General features: G+C 39.5%; 1 protein-coding gene across 3 annotated transcripts in view; it reads right to left on the minus strand.

Annotated features, from left to right (window-relative positions):
• UBE2W (ubiquitin conjugating enzyme E2 W) overlaps positions 1–13,129 on the minus strand; it is a 223,414-nt gene extending 210,285 nt beyond the window's left edge. For all 3 annotated transcript variants that reach the window (XM_069220361.1, XM_069220362.1, XM_069220363.1), the window contains exon 1: positions 13,026–13,129. In XM_069220361.1, the coding sequence (XP_069076462.1) occupies positions 13,026–13,040 (15 nt within the window). In that variant the 5' untranslated portion in view covers positions 13,041–13,129. The remainder of the gene's footprint in view (positions 1–13,025) is intronic.
• Positions 13,130–19,564: the final 6,435 nt, after the last annotated feature.

A 19,564-nucleotide genomic window follows, 5' to 3' on the forward strand; every position in this document is an offset into this window, starting at 1 on the left:
ATGTGGTACAGTTTGAAAAATCAATAAAATACTTTCTTAAAAAAAACATTTCTTTGGTTAGCGTTCCAGGATGTAAGTTAGTCCATTTCAGAAGTAAAAAAAAAACTAATTTGTTATGAAAAATAAGTTTAAAAAAAATTAAAAACGAAAACAACTAGACAGCAGGCCTTTCCTATCTACGCACCTACGATCAGGAACAATATCCCTGCAGCTATCAGTTCTGTCTGAGCACTGTTCCAATTAAGGAAAAAGTTGAAGACTCCACTCTAAAAAACACTACATGACAATGCATTAAATATCACTTGTTGACTTTATGTGTGTCTTTGATGCTGCACAGCCCTCTACTGCATTTTGGCTAGGAACACCCTATAGCAATACCATATTCATACATAGAGCTAATGGGAACAGCCTATCCAACAGCACTGAGGCTCTCTAATCAGGAAACACAACTGGGCTAGCTTCACAAATCAGCAGGCAAAGTTATAGTAGATGCATTCAAATACACTTACCGATCGACCTCCCAATTAGCCTTTTTCTAGACTATATCCAGCACTAATAGAAGATGAAGAAACACTGATAATGAGGAAGTGAGAGCACTCAATACACAAGAGAAGCTTTCAAATATCAATCACAATATGATCATGATGGGTTAAATACAACCAATGATTTGGGCATAAACTGAGTCAGTGCAGTCCGATACTTTGAAGAAATAATCATGCAAAACTGAAAAGCACCAATAAGAAATAATGGTCTGAAGCCCTTAGCGCAAAGCTGAAGGTCAACTTATTTTTTTTCTACTTGAACATGAGAGTTGTATCATTACACATAACGTGCAGACACTTGACACTACACACAGAGTTCATGAAAGATTAAAACACTTCAAGTTACTAACGTGTATTCAAGATTAGGGCAAGAGATTGTCAACTATGAGAATACAAACAAAACAAGGAGGTAGCAAGATGCATATATATACATTTATTTACATTAAAAACAGTCCTGGTTCTATACCAGCATGATCACTGTACATACAAAGCGAGTGTTGTGTGCAGTGCAAGTAGAGGGGCTAGAAATCAGTCTGACTTGTTTTCCTGCAGCTAATATAGGTATTTAGACTGCCTTTAATATGTACACTAAAAAAAAAAAAAGTTTGAATAAAATGAATTCTCTAATCCACATATTCGTCATGGACATTCTTACTAGATAAGGTGGCCTTCTGTGTTCTATGTCAAAGGAACAAATGACAGTCTCGATGACCTTGCATCAGCATGGCTTCCGTGAAAACTTTCATCCTTCTTCACTCCCTGTTAAACGAAATCATTATTTATCTGTCCAGGGTTTGGTTTTTCCATAATTTAGAAGAGGCATAGTTGTTTGCCTGAAAAAAACCTATACTAGCTCCACATACTATGTACAACTTAAGCCCATCTCTTACCCACTGTCCCCAACTAAGCAACTGGAGAATGTGGTGGACCAAAAAGATTTTCTTGAAAACCATCTATGTTTTCTCTCGCACAACTGGGGTATCCTCTCGTACAACTGGGGTATCAATCATGGCTCGGAACTGAGAAAGGCCTTTAGAGAAGTTGTCTTTAGGATTGTGGATGTGCAGGGAAGCCTGGTTGCTGGATCTCTCTTTTGCCTTGGATACCATTGATCATAATGGCCTACATAAAATGGTAGCCTTAGAGGCACACAATACTAATGTGCACGCTTAGTTTCAGTCGCTTTTACTTTAATGGAAGGTGAGAGAGGGTCAAACTAGGCCTAGAGGTGTGTTTTCCTATAGGCGGACCCCCAGGACATATTGTTTGGGGTCAAGGATAACACATTTTCAGGTTTATTATGTCCTTGGGGCAAGAAAGCCCTGCAGCACAAACCCATTTGATGCAAGTTTGCAATTCAACATTATGGAGCAGGGAACGGAATTGCATGCAGTTGAGGTAATATTTGTAGCCACATGTTAATGCGGTTTGAAATTGTATTAATGTTTCATTAATTCAAAGCCTTTATTAGGGGAGCACTCTAAATAAATATTGTAAGCTCGGACTGCTCTACTGACAGAGGTTCCAGTAAAAAAAAAAAAAAAAAAAGCGTACTCACATTTGCAATGTTTAACAAATATGAAACTATGTATAAGGTTCCCAGAATGCTCCCTGATTAGATGCAAATATTTGCAGAAGCTTGAAAGTGAGTGATGATTCTTTGCTTTTGAAATAAAATGTTCACAAAAAAATGCAACTAAGGAAAAAAAAGGTTTTACTAAACTACCATTTCTTTCAAACATAATTTAATAAAATGTGTAAACGCATGCTAGAATTTCCAAAAACTATTCATAATGGAAGGTTAGTGTATACCAGCTGTACTTGTCCTTGCATTAATGAGCTTTATGTTTTTCATGAATTCACAAGAATCTATAGACTGGAAAATCTTACTCCTAGAAATTATTTGTGAACTGTATTTTAGCACACACAAATATGCATATGTAAATTTGCTCATGGGAAAATCTGTTGAGCGTTTACAAGTTAATTTTTGTTTAACCACTTTTTTTCCCCAACCCAGGAAGAAGTTTTGCTTCTGCTCTTGTCAGTAGTACATTTCTCAGTATGGGAAATGATTAGAGAAGAGCAGGTGAAAAACATTAAAACATGTAAGTTAGTAGGTGTGCACACACTCAAAAGGACATTCTAACCCTGGAACTATTGCTTACTGCTACATCTAGCCTCAGTATTCCAATCTGTGGAAAGGTGGCAAAATAAGGAAATTGCTAGTATTTAAGCCCTACTATAGTTTCAGCCCTGGCATAAGCAGAGAAGCTATTATTATCAGAGCTCTTATATGATGAGGTTGCTGTCATAATTTGTTGCTGCACTACATGTCACTAAATGGACAAGTAGATTTATGAACCAACGTGTCCCATTGACAATCAGATATTTTATTAAAGTGCACACCCATGTAGGCCATTTCTCCTAATGATTTATCTCCATGCGCTAGGGATTCCCAAAGGTATTTCTTCTTTCCTTAGATGTTTAACATATATCAGAGACCACTATTTAAACCCCTTAGGAGGCCGATGTAGCCTTTAAATCCTATGCAGACAATACCCAGACATATACAACTCTAGTTCCAACCTTACTCTTCAAAACATAGTTAGGAAGTTAAATACTGGATGACTAAGAACTCAACAGTTCCAAGACTGAGGTTATAACTGAGACAAGACATTGCCCAAGAGACCTCACAGTTCCATACCTCTTTGATCAACACATCACAGTCCATCAAGAAAACTTAACAATTTGGGTGTAGTTTTTTTTAGACCAAAGGGTTCCTTGATCACCAGTCCCGGGTGGTGATGAGCAGCTTCTTCATAGAGATGAACAGACCAAGACTGTCAACTTATGTTAAGTCACGGGCTGTCCCAGTTGTGAAAGCACCTCTGTATTACTGCAATGCATTAAACGATTGCTTAAATGATTCAAAGTTGAACTATTTTTGGGAGACACAGAATGCATCAATCTGTCTAATCGTTGAGTTTTGAAAGAGGACCCACATCTAGACAGGCAAAAGAAAATCTATGAAATGGCTACAAGTGAAAGACAGGATTTACTTTAAGCTGAGACACGTGGTATTATTATGCTTTCAAGGGTTGCCAGTCTCCTATTTGGATAGCAAGATCCTTGTCTATCCTCCATCCAGGGAGACTAGAAGCTAACACAAACTAGAGGACAGACCACGTATTTAATTAACGTACAGAAAAGGAGATTTTTTTTCTGTTCAGGTCATGACTTGTCGGAACACTCCCCTCTTCTAATGAAAAAAGTCTGATCCTCTTATTCAGGGGAAAACAAAACTCTGCCTTGTCCAATTGATAAGCTGCTATCTGCAAGACCTGCGCCAAAAGACCAGTAAGGGTACTGGTCATACAGAGCTGCTATTTTGACTAGTACCTACCTGCCACAAAAAAAGGCAAAGCCCATTCTGTTTGACAGATCAATATATAAAGTGTTATGGCACAAACAGCAAGCTATGCAAAGATCTTTCTTTGACCAGAAACGGATTCTCAATAGTGCTCAAAACTATCTGTCTGACATGTTTTTCAATGACTGAACTGAAATGCTAACCTTCATTGTGGTAACAAAACTGAATAATACCAAAGCTAGGAGAGACAAAAAATGATCAGTATTCACAGCAGAAAAAAATATATTGTCCAAAACCTTTTTGTATGTAAGTGCAGAAATCACTCATCAATAAATACAACCAAAAGGTTTGAGCGGAAAACATGGCTTCTATATCAAAAAATTAAAGAAGGGTATAGTGTAAATGCAAACACCATTTGCTTATCTTCAATAGCTAAAATAGATTGATCATTTACTTTTTAAACCATTGCCAAAAACTACTGTACAAGAGATATTCAAAATGAAAATGAAAGTTACATTTGCGGTAGAACATTTCATGTCATCAGTGTGCATGCATGGTTTCTACCGCACTAATAAACCTGCTAAGTGACTTTTGTAGAGGGACAGGGTTGGATATTGAGTAAACGAGAAGCAACAAAACAAGGTCACAATTAAGTTTGACCATTTAAAATGAGGACACAGATACAGGAGGAAATGATCAACCTATAATAAAATTGAATCGTGATTTTTACTGATCTTTTGTGATACCTTACAGACAAGACTGCTGAATCAATAACTTCTAATATGATAAAAGAAAAATAATTTGAAGAAAAAGCCACTAAAACGATGTCAAATATTTTTTACAATCATCTAGCTTCTCGGTGACCACAGGAAACAATCCTGCAGCAGATACTGGTTTAACGAAAACTGAAGAAATGCAAAAATTACACGAAACTGAGAAGCATATTTATTAAATCAACAGAATTTATGTAGGCATCAAGATGCAACAGAGGAAGAATTCTACAATTCAGTAGAAGTTAGGCTGAGGTTTTGGTACTCAAAGGTAATTTAGAAGTAGTCATAGAAAATCTTAAGCAAAGGTAGTAAATCATATCTTTTCAGTTTCTGAAAAAGACAGCAATAGCATGTGACAGTCCTACAATAAGCGCATACGCATTAGGAGACAACATGGTTTTACAATGTGCTGCAATGGACACATACCTAGTAAGAGAAACAGACAGATTAACAAACATTGGCAAAGCCAATAGGTCTCACCTATGAGAGAGTTGTTGGTTTTGACAATATGTTTTAACCGTGTTGTACAGCAACACAGTTGTACAGTATGGCTGAAGGTAAAGAAAATAAAAGCCTATTATGTGGTCAGCGCTGGCTACATCACTGTGCTGCCATGCAATAAGGCTAAAATACCCAACAGCTCCTGCATAGGCAAGAACTACTGGCTTTGCCACTTTTTATTTTTGCTGAATGAAACTCCACTTTTAGTAATAAAAATAAAGGGTCAATTGTGACTGGTTTAAACTCGGAAACAGCGGTCGGTTATTTAAGCAAAAAGGACAAATAAGTAGAATTAATTTGTATACATCGTAACAAGCAAAATGAACGCTCGAATAATACTTTTCACGATCTGGACAATACTAACTGTGAACTGAAATCAAATCTAAACATCTTGGCATTTAATATAACGGACTCTGCCAAATGCAAAGAATATTAGTGGCATCCTTCAAAACAAAGAAGGCCCTTTACGCTGCTAAAGTATAAAGGTACCGCAAGCCAATGCACTGCTACGAAAAATGTGCATGTCTAAACCACCTCTCAAGCTGAGAGGATATGTTTATTTTTGCCAGGCGGTTTACTCGGATGCCCGAACTTGAGCACTGAACAAACCAACAAGAGTTTCAAGCTACGAGAAAGTGTGCTGGGTTAATTTTATCTTTCTGCTGGCTTAAAGCGGGCTATATAAAACTGTGAACACAACACAAATTACAGTAGCTAGTAAAAAGGGCAAAAAGCAGGGTAGGAGGGTGCAAACGAAGAGGAGGAGGAAGCGAGGACGAGGAAGCAACACAGGAAGAAGAAGGGAAAGAATAACTGAATCACAGCATAAGCAGTGGATGGACAGCAGAAGGACAGTAATCCATCAGAATCAATCAGTACTTGGTCCATGCTCCAAACAAAAGAACAGGAAAGGACACTGGCAAGGGCTGGCAAATTAGGCGGCAGCGAACTGTAAATAAGTCTCATTGCTGAGACAGCACATTTGCTGTCAGCAGGTGAGACCTAATAATGAGCTACTGCTATAGGAAAGATGACCGTAACAAGGCATGATCACCACGAAATTGATGTAATTCAGGGTCTCCTTTAACGGGTTCGGTGCAGAGGATGGAACAGTTCCGTTCTCAGCATCGGTGCTCGTGCGCTGAGGATGCAACTGTTCCATCCTCAACACATGACCACCAAATCAAGGAAATTCATTTTTTTTGCTTCAGAAGCTGGGGAAAAGCCAGAGGCATTTTTTGTGTTTCAATTTAATAATTATTGCGCTCAATGTACATATCATTACATTGAAAGTGAAAGTGAAATGTTCTGATCGGCACTGCTTTGGTGCTCACTGGGCTAGCTCAACCCCCACCCCTCCACACAAGCACCGAGACACATGGGAGAGGTATTGCTTAAAAGGGGAGAACTTCCCCTTTCCAGTGGTCTCTGTCCCAAGTGGATCCCTACTAGGGGATTACACAAGGAGGGCGATTCGCAAGCAGGGATATACCCCACTAAACACCAGGGATTGTTGGCAAGGGCTGCTCCCAATATTTGGGAATTCATGTTGGCCTTCTTCTGCCCCCTCCCCCCACCACTCCTGTCTGTCCGCCCAAGGGCAGATTGGCCATACTTGTAGGCCAATCTGCCCCCGGGGAGCAAAAGACCACTAGACAGCAGGGATATAAAAAACATATGTTTGGTAGTGGCCCCTTGGGCAAGAGCCACTCTCCATTATGGGGTGATTATTTTGGCTATTTTCAAGGGGGGAGGGGGCAGAAAACCACTTGGCACCAGGAATTAGATTGTTTTTTATTTGTAAGGATGGGGCCTGCCCAACATGGCCATGCCCTGTCCCACCCTCCAAAAAACAGTATTTCTACCCCTCAGAGGAGCAGATGGGGCCAATTACCCACATCTGGCCCCTTGGGGGGGGGGGGGGGTGGAGGTGGGCAGATATTTGTATCAGTGGGGTGTGCCCAGCATGGCCAAGCTCCCCCCTCCACCACCCAAAAAAAAAAGGGGTGGTAAAATAGTCTTTCTCCCCCCCAGGGAGGGTATGGGGTCAAATATCCCCATCGGCCCTCCCCCCGTGGGGGAAAGAAAGCCCAGTAGATACCAGGGATTACTTTTTTTGGTAGGGTAGGGGCTGCCCACAGGGCCATGCCCTCATCCCCTCAAAAATGAGGAAAGTCTTCCTGCCCTCCTGTGGGCTAAAGCAGATCATCCCAATGGGAAGCAAGAGGGTATATGATTCTTTTGGGTGTTGTTTTTATAAGTGGGCCAGGAGAGTTTGGCTAACTCCCAGTATCATTCCACTTGCAATGGTGAACAGCTGCACTTTTTGGGCTTTGGTAGGCTGCCACCTAGAAAAACCTACCAGACTCAAACAGTTCTGAAAACGAAACATCAGGGGAGTCCAGGTCGGTGTGCTTCGCATCCATCCCACACCATTTTCTTACCCACAATGCCCTAAAAACCTCAAGTGTTGATGAAAACACACATTTCCATCACATTTATGTGAAGGAAACTTGAGGAATTTGCAGGAATCCACAAACTTCCTACCACCCAACACTGCCCCACTTCTGATTGACATAACCTGGTGAGAGCCACGCAAGTCACCCTATTCTGGATTACCATAAGTATCTAGTTTTCAGGAGTGTACATGTTTGCTATGATTCACTTGGTGCCAGCTGCGCTATGGCCCCAAAATCACAGCTACCCACCTTGCAAAAAATAAAAAATAAAGTCAGTTTTCAGTGGAGAAATGTGATGTGTCCATGTTGTGTTCTGAGCCGTTTCCAGTCATGGGCTCAAGTGAGAAAACATTTTTATTGGGAGACATGGGGAAATGCTATGTGAAAGGATGTTTGTGGCTCCCCTCAGGTTCCAGAACTTTCCATCACAGAAATGTGAAGAAAAATTGTTTTTTAGACAAATTTTTAGGTTCGCATGGGATTCTGAGTAACAGAACCTGGTAAGAGCCACACAAGTCATCCCTTCGTGAATTTCCTTAAGTGTCTAGTTTTTAAAAATGTACAGGTTTCCTAGTTTTCCCTAGGAGCTGGCTGAACTAGATTCCGAAATCCACAGCTCAGTAACATTGAAAAACACAGGGGTCAGTTTTCAGTGGGAAAATGTGAATGTCCATGTTGCATTTTGGGCCATTTTCTGTCATGAGCACTAGGCCTACCCACACAAGTGAGGTACCATTTTTATTGGATGACTTGGGGGTACATAGAATAGTAGAACAAGTGTTACTACCAATTGTCTTTCTGCGAAGTTGCACCTTCCAAATGTAAGACAGTGTCTAAGAAGGAAGTCATTTTGAGAAATGCCATTTAATTGACATGATACTATGGACATCCGCAAATTCAGACAAATGCAAATAACCACTGCTTCTAAACTCCATATTTTGTGCCCATTTTAGAAATACATAGGTTTACTTGACACCTATTTTTCACTCTCTATATTTTACCAAATGAATTGTATATCCGGTACACAATGAAAAACCATTGCAAGGTGCAGCTCAGTTACTGGCTCTGGGTACCTCGGGTTCTAGGTGAACCTACAAGCCTTATATATCCCCACAACCAGAAGGGTTCTGATGACGTAACTGTATATTACGTTTGACATTTTGCCATAGTTAGAAAAGGCTATGGATAAAAACACAGACACAGACACAGGTGCCTGTTTCTATCAACTCTATTATTTCAACTGCTACTTTCTATGGGAAAACCTTGAAGGATCTACACAAATGACCCCTTGCTTGCAGAATTCAGAATTGTGTCTACTTTTCAGACATGTATAGCTTTCAGGGATTTAACATTGGTTTCACACCCATTTCTACCACTAACCGGAAGGAGGTTGAAAACACAAAAAATAGGAAAAATGGTCTATGTCCCAGTAAAATGCCTATATTGTGTTGAAAAATGTGGTTTTCGCATTCAAGTATGCCTGTTCCTGAAAGCTGGGAAGATCACGATTTTAGCATTAAAAACCCCTTGGTTGATGTCACTTGCAGGGAAAAGAACAGACGCTTTCTTCTGCAGCACTTTTCATCCATTGTTACCCAAAAACCCATATTTTAACTGTACTTAGGCTATTTTCTCTGTCCCCTTCAGGGGAATCCAGAAACTCTGGGGAGGAGAAAAGAACAGATTTGGTGTGGATACTTTATGTGGACAAAATGTTATGGAGGCCTAAGCGCGAACTACCCCAAGAAATGAATTAACATTTGTGGGGGGAGGAGGTGGGTTTAGCAGTGAAAGGGTTAAAAAAAAAAGTTCCTAGCACCCCAAATGTCCACAAAATATAAGTAAATCATGGAGAAACAGAGATGCATTCTCTACGTATATATGTAAAATATATATTTCTGAAGTTTTATATAGTGTGACCCTGGCCTAGTGGACCTGAAGCAGTCTGAGCACCAGCTACATTACAGATGGTCAGATTAATCTTTTTTTTTAATATAAAATAGCACATGGAGATAAGTGACAGCTGCAGAAATCTGGCTGTCACAAATACTGTATGTACTTGCGCATGAAACCTTACTTTGCTGATGGGGGGTAGGTACATGTATTTCTTTTTCTTTCTTTTTTGTTTAAGGCACACAGTCCTCCAATACTGTTACTTGTAAGTCTGTATTTAAGCTGAAAACCGAAACAACAAATCTCCTCATTCAAAGTGCTTCTTGCCTATTGTGTCAGGCTACAAAACGCAACAGTCAAATAGTCTAATCCCGGCAAGGTTGATTCAGGTGTTCACATTTCCTGTTCTACCTTATTATGTAATAATATGAACTAAACACCACCAAAAGACATTTCTGTGCACTACACAATTTAATTATCAGAACTCCCCGGAGAGGTGCACATCAGACAAAACAACACGGGAAAAAAACATAACAACACGGGGAAAAAACATAACAACCCTTTAACGTGGGGGGTACAATGCAGCACCCTCCCCTCACAGGAACAAGAAACAAATTCAACTTGCAGACAGTTACATATTGACCACCTGGGCACAAGCCACTGACAAATAAGACGGACAACTCTTAAGGCTTGTGTGTCACCAACTCAGGGCTCACAGGGAGCCAGAATCCATCCTTGAAAGGGAGATACTCTAAGTCTCTTAGCAAGACGACTACAAAGAAACAATTCATTTGTGATAATACAAATGATCAGGATACTTTTAAATTCCCAAGCAAAAATAAGCTAAACCTACTCTACATATAACTTAAATAAGTCTAAATATATTATGTTATTAAAAAATGTGGTGCTGGGCAAAATTGTGTCATGAAATTTGTAAACAGTGTAAACTCATTTCATTACCAGTTCCAACTCACTTCTGCTAGCCGCAAGAGTAATCAGTGTCATTCTATCATGATTTATTTAATCACATCATGGTTTCTTTAACCACATTCACAGAGTCAAAGCACAGATTTTTTTAGCATATGCTGGACCACCTCACTTGTCTTTGAAACACGAAGGCAAACTTGTAAAAATCTATCACTCATTGTGATGTTGAGTTGCTCTAACTGAATATATTTGGAACATTTTGTTAATAACACATCATAAGTACTAATCAAATTGGATGTTTTTTCATCCCCCTACCCTTAAAAATTAGGGTGAAGTCAGGTGGGAAGCAGCCAAAAGCAATGCAGGAAGAATAAATAGAAGAATAAATTAAATAGTACCTGAATCACAGTGCAAGCAGTGGACTGACAGTTGAAGCACACAAATCAATCAGTATTTGGTCCGTGCTCCAAAGAACAGGAAGTGACATTGGCAAGCACTGGCCAGTTAGGAGGCAGCAAATAAGTGCGACAATGAAACCAACAAATGGCAAGCAATGGGCGGGTTCTAAACCCCTTCTTGTAAACAATACCCCTTGCAGAAACAGCATGTGCTGTCCGCAGGCAAGATCTAAGTAGGGCTTAAGAGATGCTGAATAATACAGAAAATGTGCAAGCAAGACTTACTTGCCATCACTGTGCACCTCCATATATTCTGCAACAGTGTTGTTTTGAAGCTAAGTTACTACTCCATAAATCTCTGCATATAAACGCACACAGTTGATGTGTAATATTCGTTTGCTCCTGAGGTAAGTTTTTAAAATCAATCATTAACACATGCAAAAAAGTATTTCCTTTCCTATTTATACAGTGCTTACTAATAACGACGAGGCCTTAAATATAAAAATCTAACATTAACAAATTTTCTCAAGATTATATGTAGCACCAAAGTACAATCAAGTATTTTAAGTTGTATTAGGATTCCATACTAAAACTATTTAGATTGATAAACACTCTAACCCAGACACTAAACCTGCCTCATTCCACTGACATTTATTCTTTTTTTTTATTTTTTATTTTTTAGATTGAGCTTTTAATCACACCCACCATTATCACTGGTTCATGGGCTTGCCTTTCAAAAATCCTTTGTTACCATAGGTAAATGCTTTAAGTTTGTCCCCCCGGGGCGGTTTTGTTACCGCCTTGGCTATCTATCGACCATGTTACATGGAGAAAAGTACTTTTGCCAATAACTTTGACTGTGAGCGAACTTCTTTTCCTTGCGTGTCTCCTTCGCGCTCATGGTGGCTGTGACGCTTTGAATCGGCTCGGTTTTGTCAACTGTTGTACTTTTTATTTTCAGTTTGTGTGGCAAGAAAAGTCCAGATAGAAATTTACAACGCTAATAGCTCTAACAGCTCTAACTCAGCAAACGCGAGACCCATTGCATTGCAAATGATAGTTATATATCGCACACGCAATCCTAATGAGAACTTAAAAAAAGAACATTCTAAGCACTCCCCGGTTAGGAGAAATCTAAACAAAATCATAAATACAAAGCGCTTTGTTATGTTTTGGTCCAGCTAGGGTATTCGTAGCACTGACATGCATTGGTAGAGACTGTCACTGTCTGGTTAACGGTTACGGGACGAATGGCACCCACAATTCTCTCCTGTATACAGATATCGTATTTATTGTTTATTAAAACCAGAGGGTGGCTAAATCAGCGAGTTCAATATAATACCCTTGACAGAACTACAAGAGGTTGCAAAGGATCGTGAAGCCTACGTATAAGCCCATTTTTCATTAAAAGTCCTTAGATAGCCACCCAGAAGGAAGGTAGAGCTGTGGGGGGGAACGATACCGCAAGAATCCCATGACAAAGGAAGGAAGGAAGGAGTGAGCGGAAGCAGTTGCTGGGCCGGTCATAAGCACAAGCGATCTCGCTAGGTCTGGGACTCAAACGGATAGTTTAATTCAAAGTGAGGAAGGGTGCTTCTAATAAGGGGGCTCACAGACCTCCGGATTCTGCAATTCCAAATGTGTGAGCGATGATCACTGGAAGTAAACAAAAGACAACAGCAGAAAATGCAACACAACACCTGTCGTTATAGACACATAACCTCCGAACAAGCATACAGCACCACCCCAACAACTGTTAACATTTCCGTCTCAAACGCAACCTGCCACTCGTCATTATACCTGCACACGGCACTTGAGTGTCCGTACACCTGCCCGCATGCAAGTATCAACTGACACCACTCGCATCCAAATTTAACAGCATAATTAAACATCAACAACCGATGGGACGCTGTACCCCGTGCTAAACCCTCCAAAGATGAAACTGCTTTTTGGTAGGCAAGGAGCCCTAAGCTGTCCCACTAGTATGCCCCCTAAAAGTCTACTGGGACGATACCACCACAAAGACAACAAACTCTTTCCGTGACTGCTGATAGCTCAGAGTCTGGGCAGCTGCCACTGCTACGATGTCAGGTCTCGGCCACTGAAGGCCATGAGTATACCTCTCCTACAGGAAAGATTAGGATAAGCGGCGCACCCCTCACCTGCATTGACGCCATGATGGAATCCCCGCCCTCCCCCGCACTCTGCGGCAGCCGCTGCTTCCATCACAGGAAACGGCCTAGCGACGGCGCATCAGTCACGTGGGAAGCACGTACCTGGAGGGGAATGCGCATGCGCCCACCTTGTAAATTAACCACCCATTTCAGTAAGCAAGTTGTTGTTACGCAGTCAGCTGTCCCTGCATTCCGGGTGTGTTTATGGAGGAAGGAGCGCGGTGCGAAAGTGAAACCACGGAAATGCTTGTGGACGGAAGCAGTTTTGTTGGAGCGACGGCGCGGTTCTATTAAGGGGATCTGCGCTCCTTTGAGATCCAACCATAGTGCTGTGTTGTGCATTAAATCCTTCCTCTAGCTTAGTTTGAGGTCTTGTTCAGTGCTTTAAATGGGCAGGTACTGTCCAGTAACGAGTACCTGCAGTTCTTTAATTGTAAGGGAGAGTAACTGCACTTCTCAGGACGGTGACAATACATTTAATGGAAGCGCACTGGCACTTCTCAGGAGCAAACAGATACTTTAAACTGTGAGTACCTGTGCTTCTATATTTTAATTTAAAACACTTGTCTTGTTAAAACCTTGAGCCTACAACGAGCCAGCCTAGCTGTCAAATGGTTTCTACCAGCCACCCTCACTCTGTCTTCATGCACAAGGAAGTGAAAACAAAGCATTAACATTTGAGGTAAAAAGGAGAGACAAATAGATACTCATTTAGTGGCAGATTTCTTCAAAGTGAAACCAGAGACCCTGGATTAATCACAGCTTCCCCCTTAACCAAATTGCGTGATCTTACACAAATATTTTATTTTACTTATCCTGTTTTTCATCTATCGCATATGAAAGCATCTTCAAATACACAAATTCAGCAAACCAGCAGTAAAAAAATACATATTGCGCATTACTTAATAGACTGTAATGTTGCTCTTTAACAATCTGGGCCACACAAATGGTTTACATGACAGTTGTCTTACCTCTTAGTTAACTAATGTCACTGTCGTCGGGGGGGGGGGAGGGGGTTGTGAGGGCAGAAATGATTTTAAGTGCATGATTATTAACTCTCACGTTTAATACATACTTCTCAGTGCAGTGACCTATTAATGTCAACGCTCCCACATGCTAAAAAAAATACTTTAAAAAAAAAAAATTGAAAGACTATTATATTCTATACGATGTTTGCTATATGATTTACATGGAAAAAATGTTCAGCTCTTGCACAGGCCCTTAATAGCCAAGCCAGACATTTATGGGTCAGCACTAGCTTAGCTCACCCTGCTCATTAGTTGGCTCACCCACCTCTAGGCTTAACATCAACACATCAGTGAAGCTCATCTGACCCAGAAGGACGACTGAGAGAATTACATTTGCAATTCATGAAAGTTTATTGGTAGAAAAGCCAAGTTTCAAACTCAAATTATTCTCATTAGTCACAAATCATCAAGTAAATGGTGACAATGAGTATAATTCAAAGCAATTCAAATATGGAAAATAGAAGGATATATACAAATCAAGTACATTTGGTTTTCCCGAAAGGTAAACTCCATAATGCTAAGCTAAGAAATGGAAAGAGTGAGAAAAGTTGTAGAAGAAGGTGTCAACAAGTTTAAGGAAGATTCAGTCAGGTAAATGAGAAGGATCTACTGAGGAGACTTAGTTCTTGGAGCATGTGCAAAGTCTTTAGAGTGGAAAGGGCATCACTAAATCTAACTAGCTAAGCAGTGCACAATTAAAATATAACATTCTCTGCAGTGAAGGACAACTTCCTGTGGTGCCCATAAAGAGAACCAATCAGAATCCAATATTTCATTGATAACACCTTTATAGTCTTCTTCCCAGACATAACACATTGGAAGTGTTTAGTTGCATGAAAATATAGTAATGTTATTAACAAGGTCATTATTTCTTTGCTCTTGTCAGGAGCAAGTAACGTGGCAAACTCCAACCTCTTTTTCAATAAAATACCTTAAGTAAGCCTATCCTGGATAACCATTGGTCTAAGAGAGACTAATTCTGTATAACAGTCAAAGCACCATCTATGTGATGGCAAGATTGTAGAATGGTGTGTAAATGGCTTTCAAACCTTTAGGTTATTCAACACTACCCCCACAGAAGGAATCATAGCATCAAGGCTGTCACCTACTATTTGCAAAGCGCCATGCTTGGCTTTCCCACAGGGCACTAATTTCATATCAACTATCTGATCTACATGATACACCTTCGGAAACACTAAAGCTAGGTCACAGCTGCCTACTCAATTTGCAGGAAGCTAAAAGGAAGCATTTTTCCCACACACATAATAAACTATAGGAATGAAAGTATCCCTTCGTCAAACACCTGTTCTCCCAGGACTTCAAATATTTGTGGGTATTCCCTCCAACCCATCACCCAAAGATTTATAATATTTTTGTTTATTTTCATAAAACAAAGTTTTCTTTGCTATTGCCTATCCAAAATCAACTTTGGGTGTATCACTGAATCCTTTCATTTCTATTTTTCCTTTTCCTGCTCACCATGATGTTCCCCCTTTCCCTTGAATTCAAGCTCAAACCTTCTATCTTGGACATTCTCAATAAAATTCTTCTCAGCTTTATTCATCTTACATGTCCTCCATGGTTTCTGAGCACATGAAACAATCTTTGTTGGAGACCTAAAGAAATGACATACCATATACCTGACATTGTAATGAGGATTCAAAGGCTTGCAGGTAGTCTTTTGCTTAAGGACTAAATACAAATTTGAAAAGTAAAATTCAAAATGACTCTGAAAATAAAGAAGACCAAGCATTATACTACAGGACAAAGTATATGTGAGGGGTAAATGTTGGTATGTCACTCACTCCTCAGCAGATACAGGCAGGTAACAGTAGATATAGCAATCATGGGCATACACTAGTCTGTAGTACTCATGCAACAGATTAAAGAAAACATTATTGGTATAGTTCTTTTGGGAACCATCTACATGCAAAATCTTCGTATTAAATCTGTACTAGTCTTCTGGGTGAGTAGAATTAAGTTTAGCTATGGCAGAGGGATGCTCAACAGGAGAATTGAATCCCACTAATATAGCAATTATAAAAAATAACCACGACAAATGCCTGGACAATTAGTATCACCGTACATTTGTTTGGTGAGTTAGACATCATGGTTTCTTCGAAGTCAGACTCCAAGGAACACAAAATCAAAAGGCAAAACAAGTTCTGTGTGTTGTCTTCTACTTGTGCAAGTCAGCAAAATGTTGAGCAATTCAAAGATGATATCCAAATGAGGAAGTTGTGGTTCATTTTCTCCTGCACTGGTCAAATTTCCAAAGTCCAGTAAATCAAATTCCTACTCCTGTGGTTGTGGCTGCTCACAACCAATAACATAAAGACAAATAATAATAAAGGAGGGCAAATTATAAAAATAATATAATCATGATCACAGTTCACAGTCCAACAGTTGTAGTCCCATCAATGGTATGGAAAGAATCATGCACTCAAAGAAGTGTCAAACTCTCCACTTGTAGTTTTTCTCCCTTTTATTTTCTCATAAAATATTTACTTTATTTTCATCATAAGTCGACCCAGCCAAAGCGTCTTTTTCCACACAAAGCAACTTCACCAGAGCCGTAAAAACATGTGTAAACAAATATCATCTTATTTAAAACTCAAATCATATTCAGCACAGATTCTAAGATTTGTTCAATGTTTTGATTGATTTAAGATAAAACCAATGCATATCTGATTTGCCCAACCATAATGATCTTTCCAATCTTTCTCTCTTCAACCATCTAAATGTTACTTTGTAAACCTTATTCTCATTTCACATAATTTTTTAATTACTTTGTTTGCAATCACATGGTCACTTACATTATCTTATGTTGCTTACACATGCCCCCCACATGAAATATAACAGTAAGTGAACAAGTTGGCTGGAAAAGTTTTTAAAAATATTCTAAGTGAGGGTTTTCTTCAACTATTAAATTCTAATTTTTATATTCATTTTGTAAATATATTTAGAGAACAAAATGAGGTTTAGATATGAAATATAAATAATTTTGAGGTGGGTAAATAGTCCCGAAGGTCAATAGAGTTTTGAATTGCCATCTACTCAGAAGGGTAAAAGATGGCAAACTTACATGCTTAGAGAAGGTTCTTGCACGCTGAACAGTAGAGTAATATGTTTTGTAAAATAAAGATGTTGGTACGAGAATTTAAAATGGAATGCTATGAATATAAGAGACATTGTTTATTGGAATAAAATAATGCAAACTAGATTCCAAGTAAAATTACATAATTTGTTTAACAGTGCAAGAGACAAAAATTAGGCTTGCTTTTGGACATGTGGAAGGAACCAATGATAATGTAAGTGACCACGCCATTGCAAAAAAATATTACAACATTATGTGAATTGAAAATAAGGCAAACAAAGAAACAATTAGATGATTGAAGAAGGGAAGACTGGAAAGATTATTATGGTTGGGCAAATCAGATAATCATTGGGTTTTCTCTGAAATCAAAACTTTGAACAAATCTTAGAACCTGTGCTGAATATATGTTTTGAATTTTTAGGTAAGGTGACATGTTTTTGAGGCCTTTATGAAGTTCCTTTGTGTGGACAGAAACTACAAGCGGAGACTTGGAGACTTCTTTGAGCGCATGAGTCTTTCCATACCATTGATAGGACCATAACTGTTGGACTGTGATCAATATTATATTATTTTTATTTGCCCCCCTTTAATGGTATTTGATTCAAAGATGAGCATATTAGTTTGATTATTTTCAGGAGATATACCTAACCCTACATCAGCTCCTTCTAAAATCACAACCCTACTCTTCTACGGGAACCTTGACCCAGAGAAGTTTTTTAAATATCAGTAAATTCGGAGTTCATTTGCAATAGTTCACTTGGATTTAGTCAGTCAAAAATGAAAATGGTTTAAATCTTCAGTGTGTTAGCTCTTTTCATGGAGGTTTTTCAGACACTCTCCGTTGATCCCGACTCAGGCACATTTTCAGCAAAATATATCCATTTAAGAGCTGAGTACTTTTGCCTAGGCACTTATCATACGACCAGAGCAGCGAGACAAATAGTCTAACCGCACCTCCCACTTGTCCCAAAGTATTTCATAGAGTCGTGCCCCAACCAAAGCACCTTCTACTCCTAAGGTGCGAACCAGAAGAGTGTATGTTGTAATTGGCCAGGCACCAATAAGAATTTTTGAAAATACATCTAAGGCTAACACTCAACAATTTAAAAAGACAATATATATAATTATAGAACAAACACATTAAAACAAATACACATGGTGTCAACATACATCTATAAGGTTCCATGGTTAAAAGGTTCTTTAGCCTTATGTCTTAGGTGAAGACATTTGTTAGTAGTAATATGTATGTCTGAAGGGGATAGTATATATTTAAATGTTTTCTCTATAATTCTATATAGAATATAGATTGACACCATTTTTATTTGTTTTAATTTGTTTGTTCTATAATTGTATATATTGTGTATTTCCATTGTTGAGTGTTAGCCTTTGATGTTGTAAGTTGCTGCAAATGGATATATGTTTGTTCTTTAGAGCCCTGAGGAAGTTCACAGATGGTGAACGAAACTCGTTGGCTGTCTTCTTGTTTGTTGAAGAAAATAAAGGCATTATTGGAAAGATATATTGGATACCTTTGACTAGGCACCTGTGTTCTCTTTGATCTCCTGATTATTGATTATTTGTCACCACAGTCGCTTTGCTCCCCGGTATCTATTTCTTTGTTGACCGTCTCCAGGATGCATTCTGACACAACAGTTCTCAGTCTCTCACCCTTCCTTGGCTACCTTTCTCTTCATAGCCCCCTCTTGGCTCCACTGCTTGGCCCTTCTTCAGGCTCATTGTTATTGCTTACAACCTCTTTGCCTTTGTTCACTGTGGCTACCCATGGCTCATTCACCATAGGGTCAGCACTTGCCTCTGGTTGACTTTGAGATACTTTGGCAAACTCTTCTCTCCCTTTTGGTCGTTCGGGGTGCTCTGGAGTTTGTCTGCAAATTAGTAGTTGTGTTCACAACCCCTTCACCAGCTTGTCTCACTCTCAGGTGTGAGAAGCATGTACCCAGCTTTAAAGGCCCGCACTTCACAGCAGTGTTGATTACGAAGATCTCCTGAAATAGGCCACGCCAGCCAAGCTCAAGACACAACTTACTGATGTGTTTCTTCCCCAGGATCCAGTCTCCTGGACTAAGGGTGTGGCACTGTTCTTGACCTGGAAGGAGACTTTGCCAATTAGACATGATGAGAAATAGAATGCAACACATCAGCCAGTCCTTTACAGTAGCTGAGAACCATATCCCCTGTAATATATGTATTCACAAGCACAGCTGATGGCACAGCAGGCAGTCTCATGACTCTCCCCATAAGGATTTCATGCAGGGACAGTTCTTTCTTTCAATCAGGGCTGCTTTGAGGGCTCATCAGCCCCAGGGGCAGGGCATCAGGCCACTTACGGGATGTGCATGCAAGTTGGGACTTCAGCATCCCATTGTTCTGTTCAACGATAC

Source organism: Pleurodeles waltl, chromosome 2_2 (genome assembly GCF_031143425.1).
Source record: "Pleurodeles waltl isolate 20211129_DDA chromosome 2_2, aPleWal1.hap1.20221129, whole genome shotgun sequence".
In the NCBI taxonomy this organism is placed as follows: Eukaryota; Metazoa; Chordata; class Amphibia; order Caudata; family Salamandridae; genus Pleurodeles; species Pleurodeles waltl.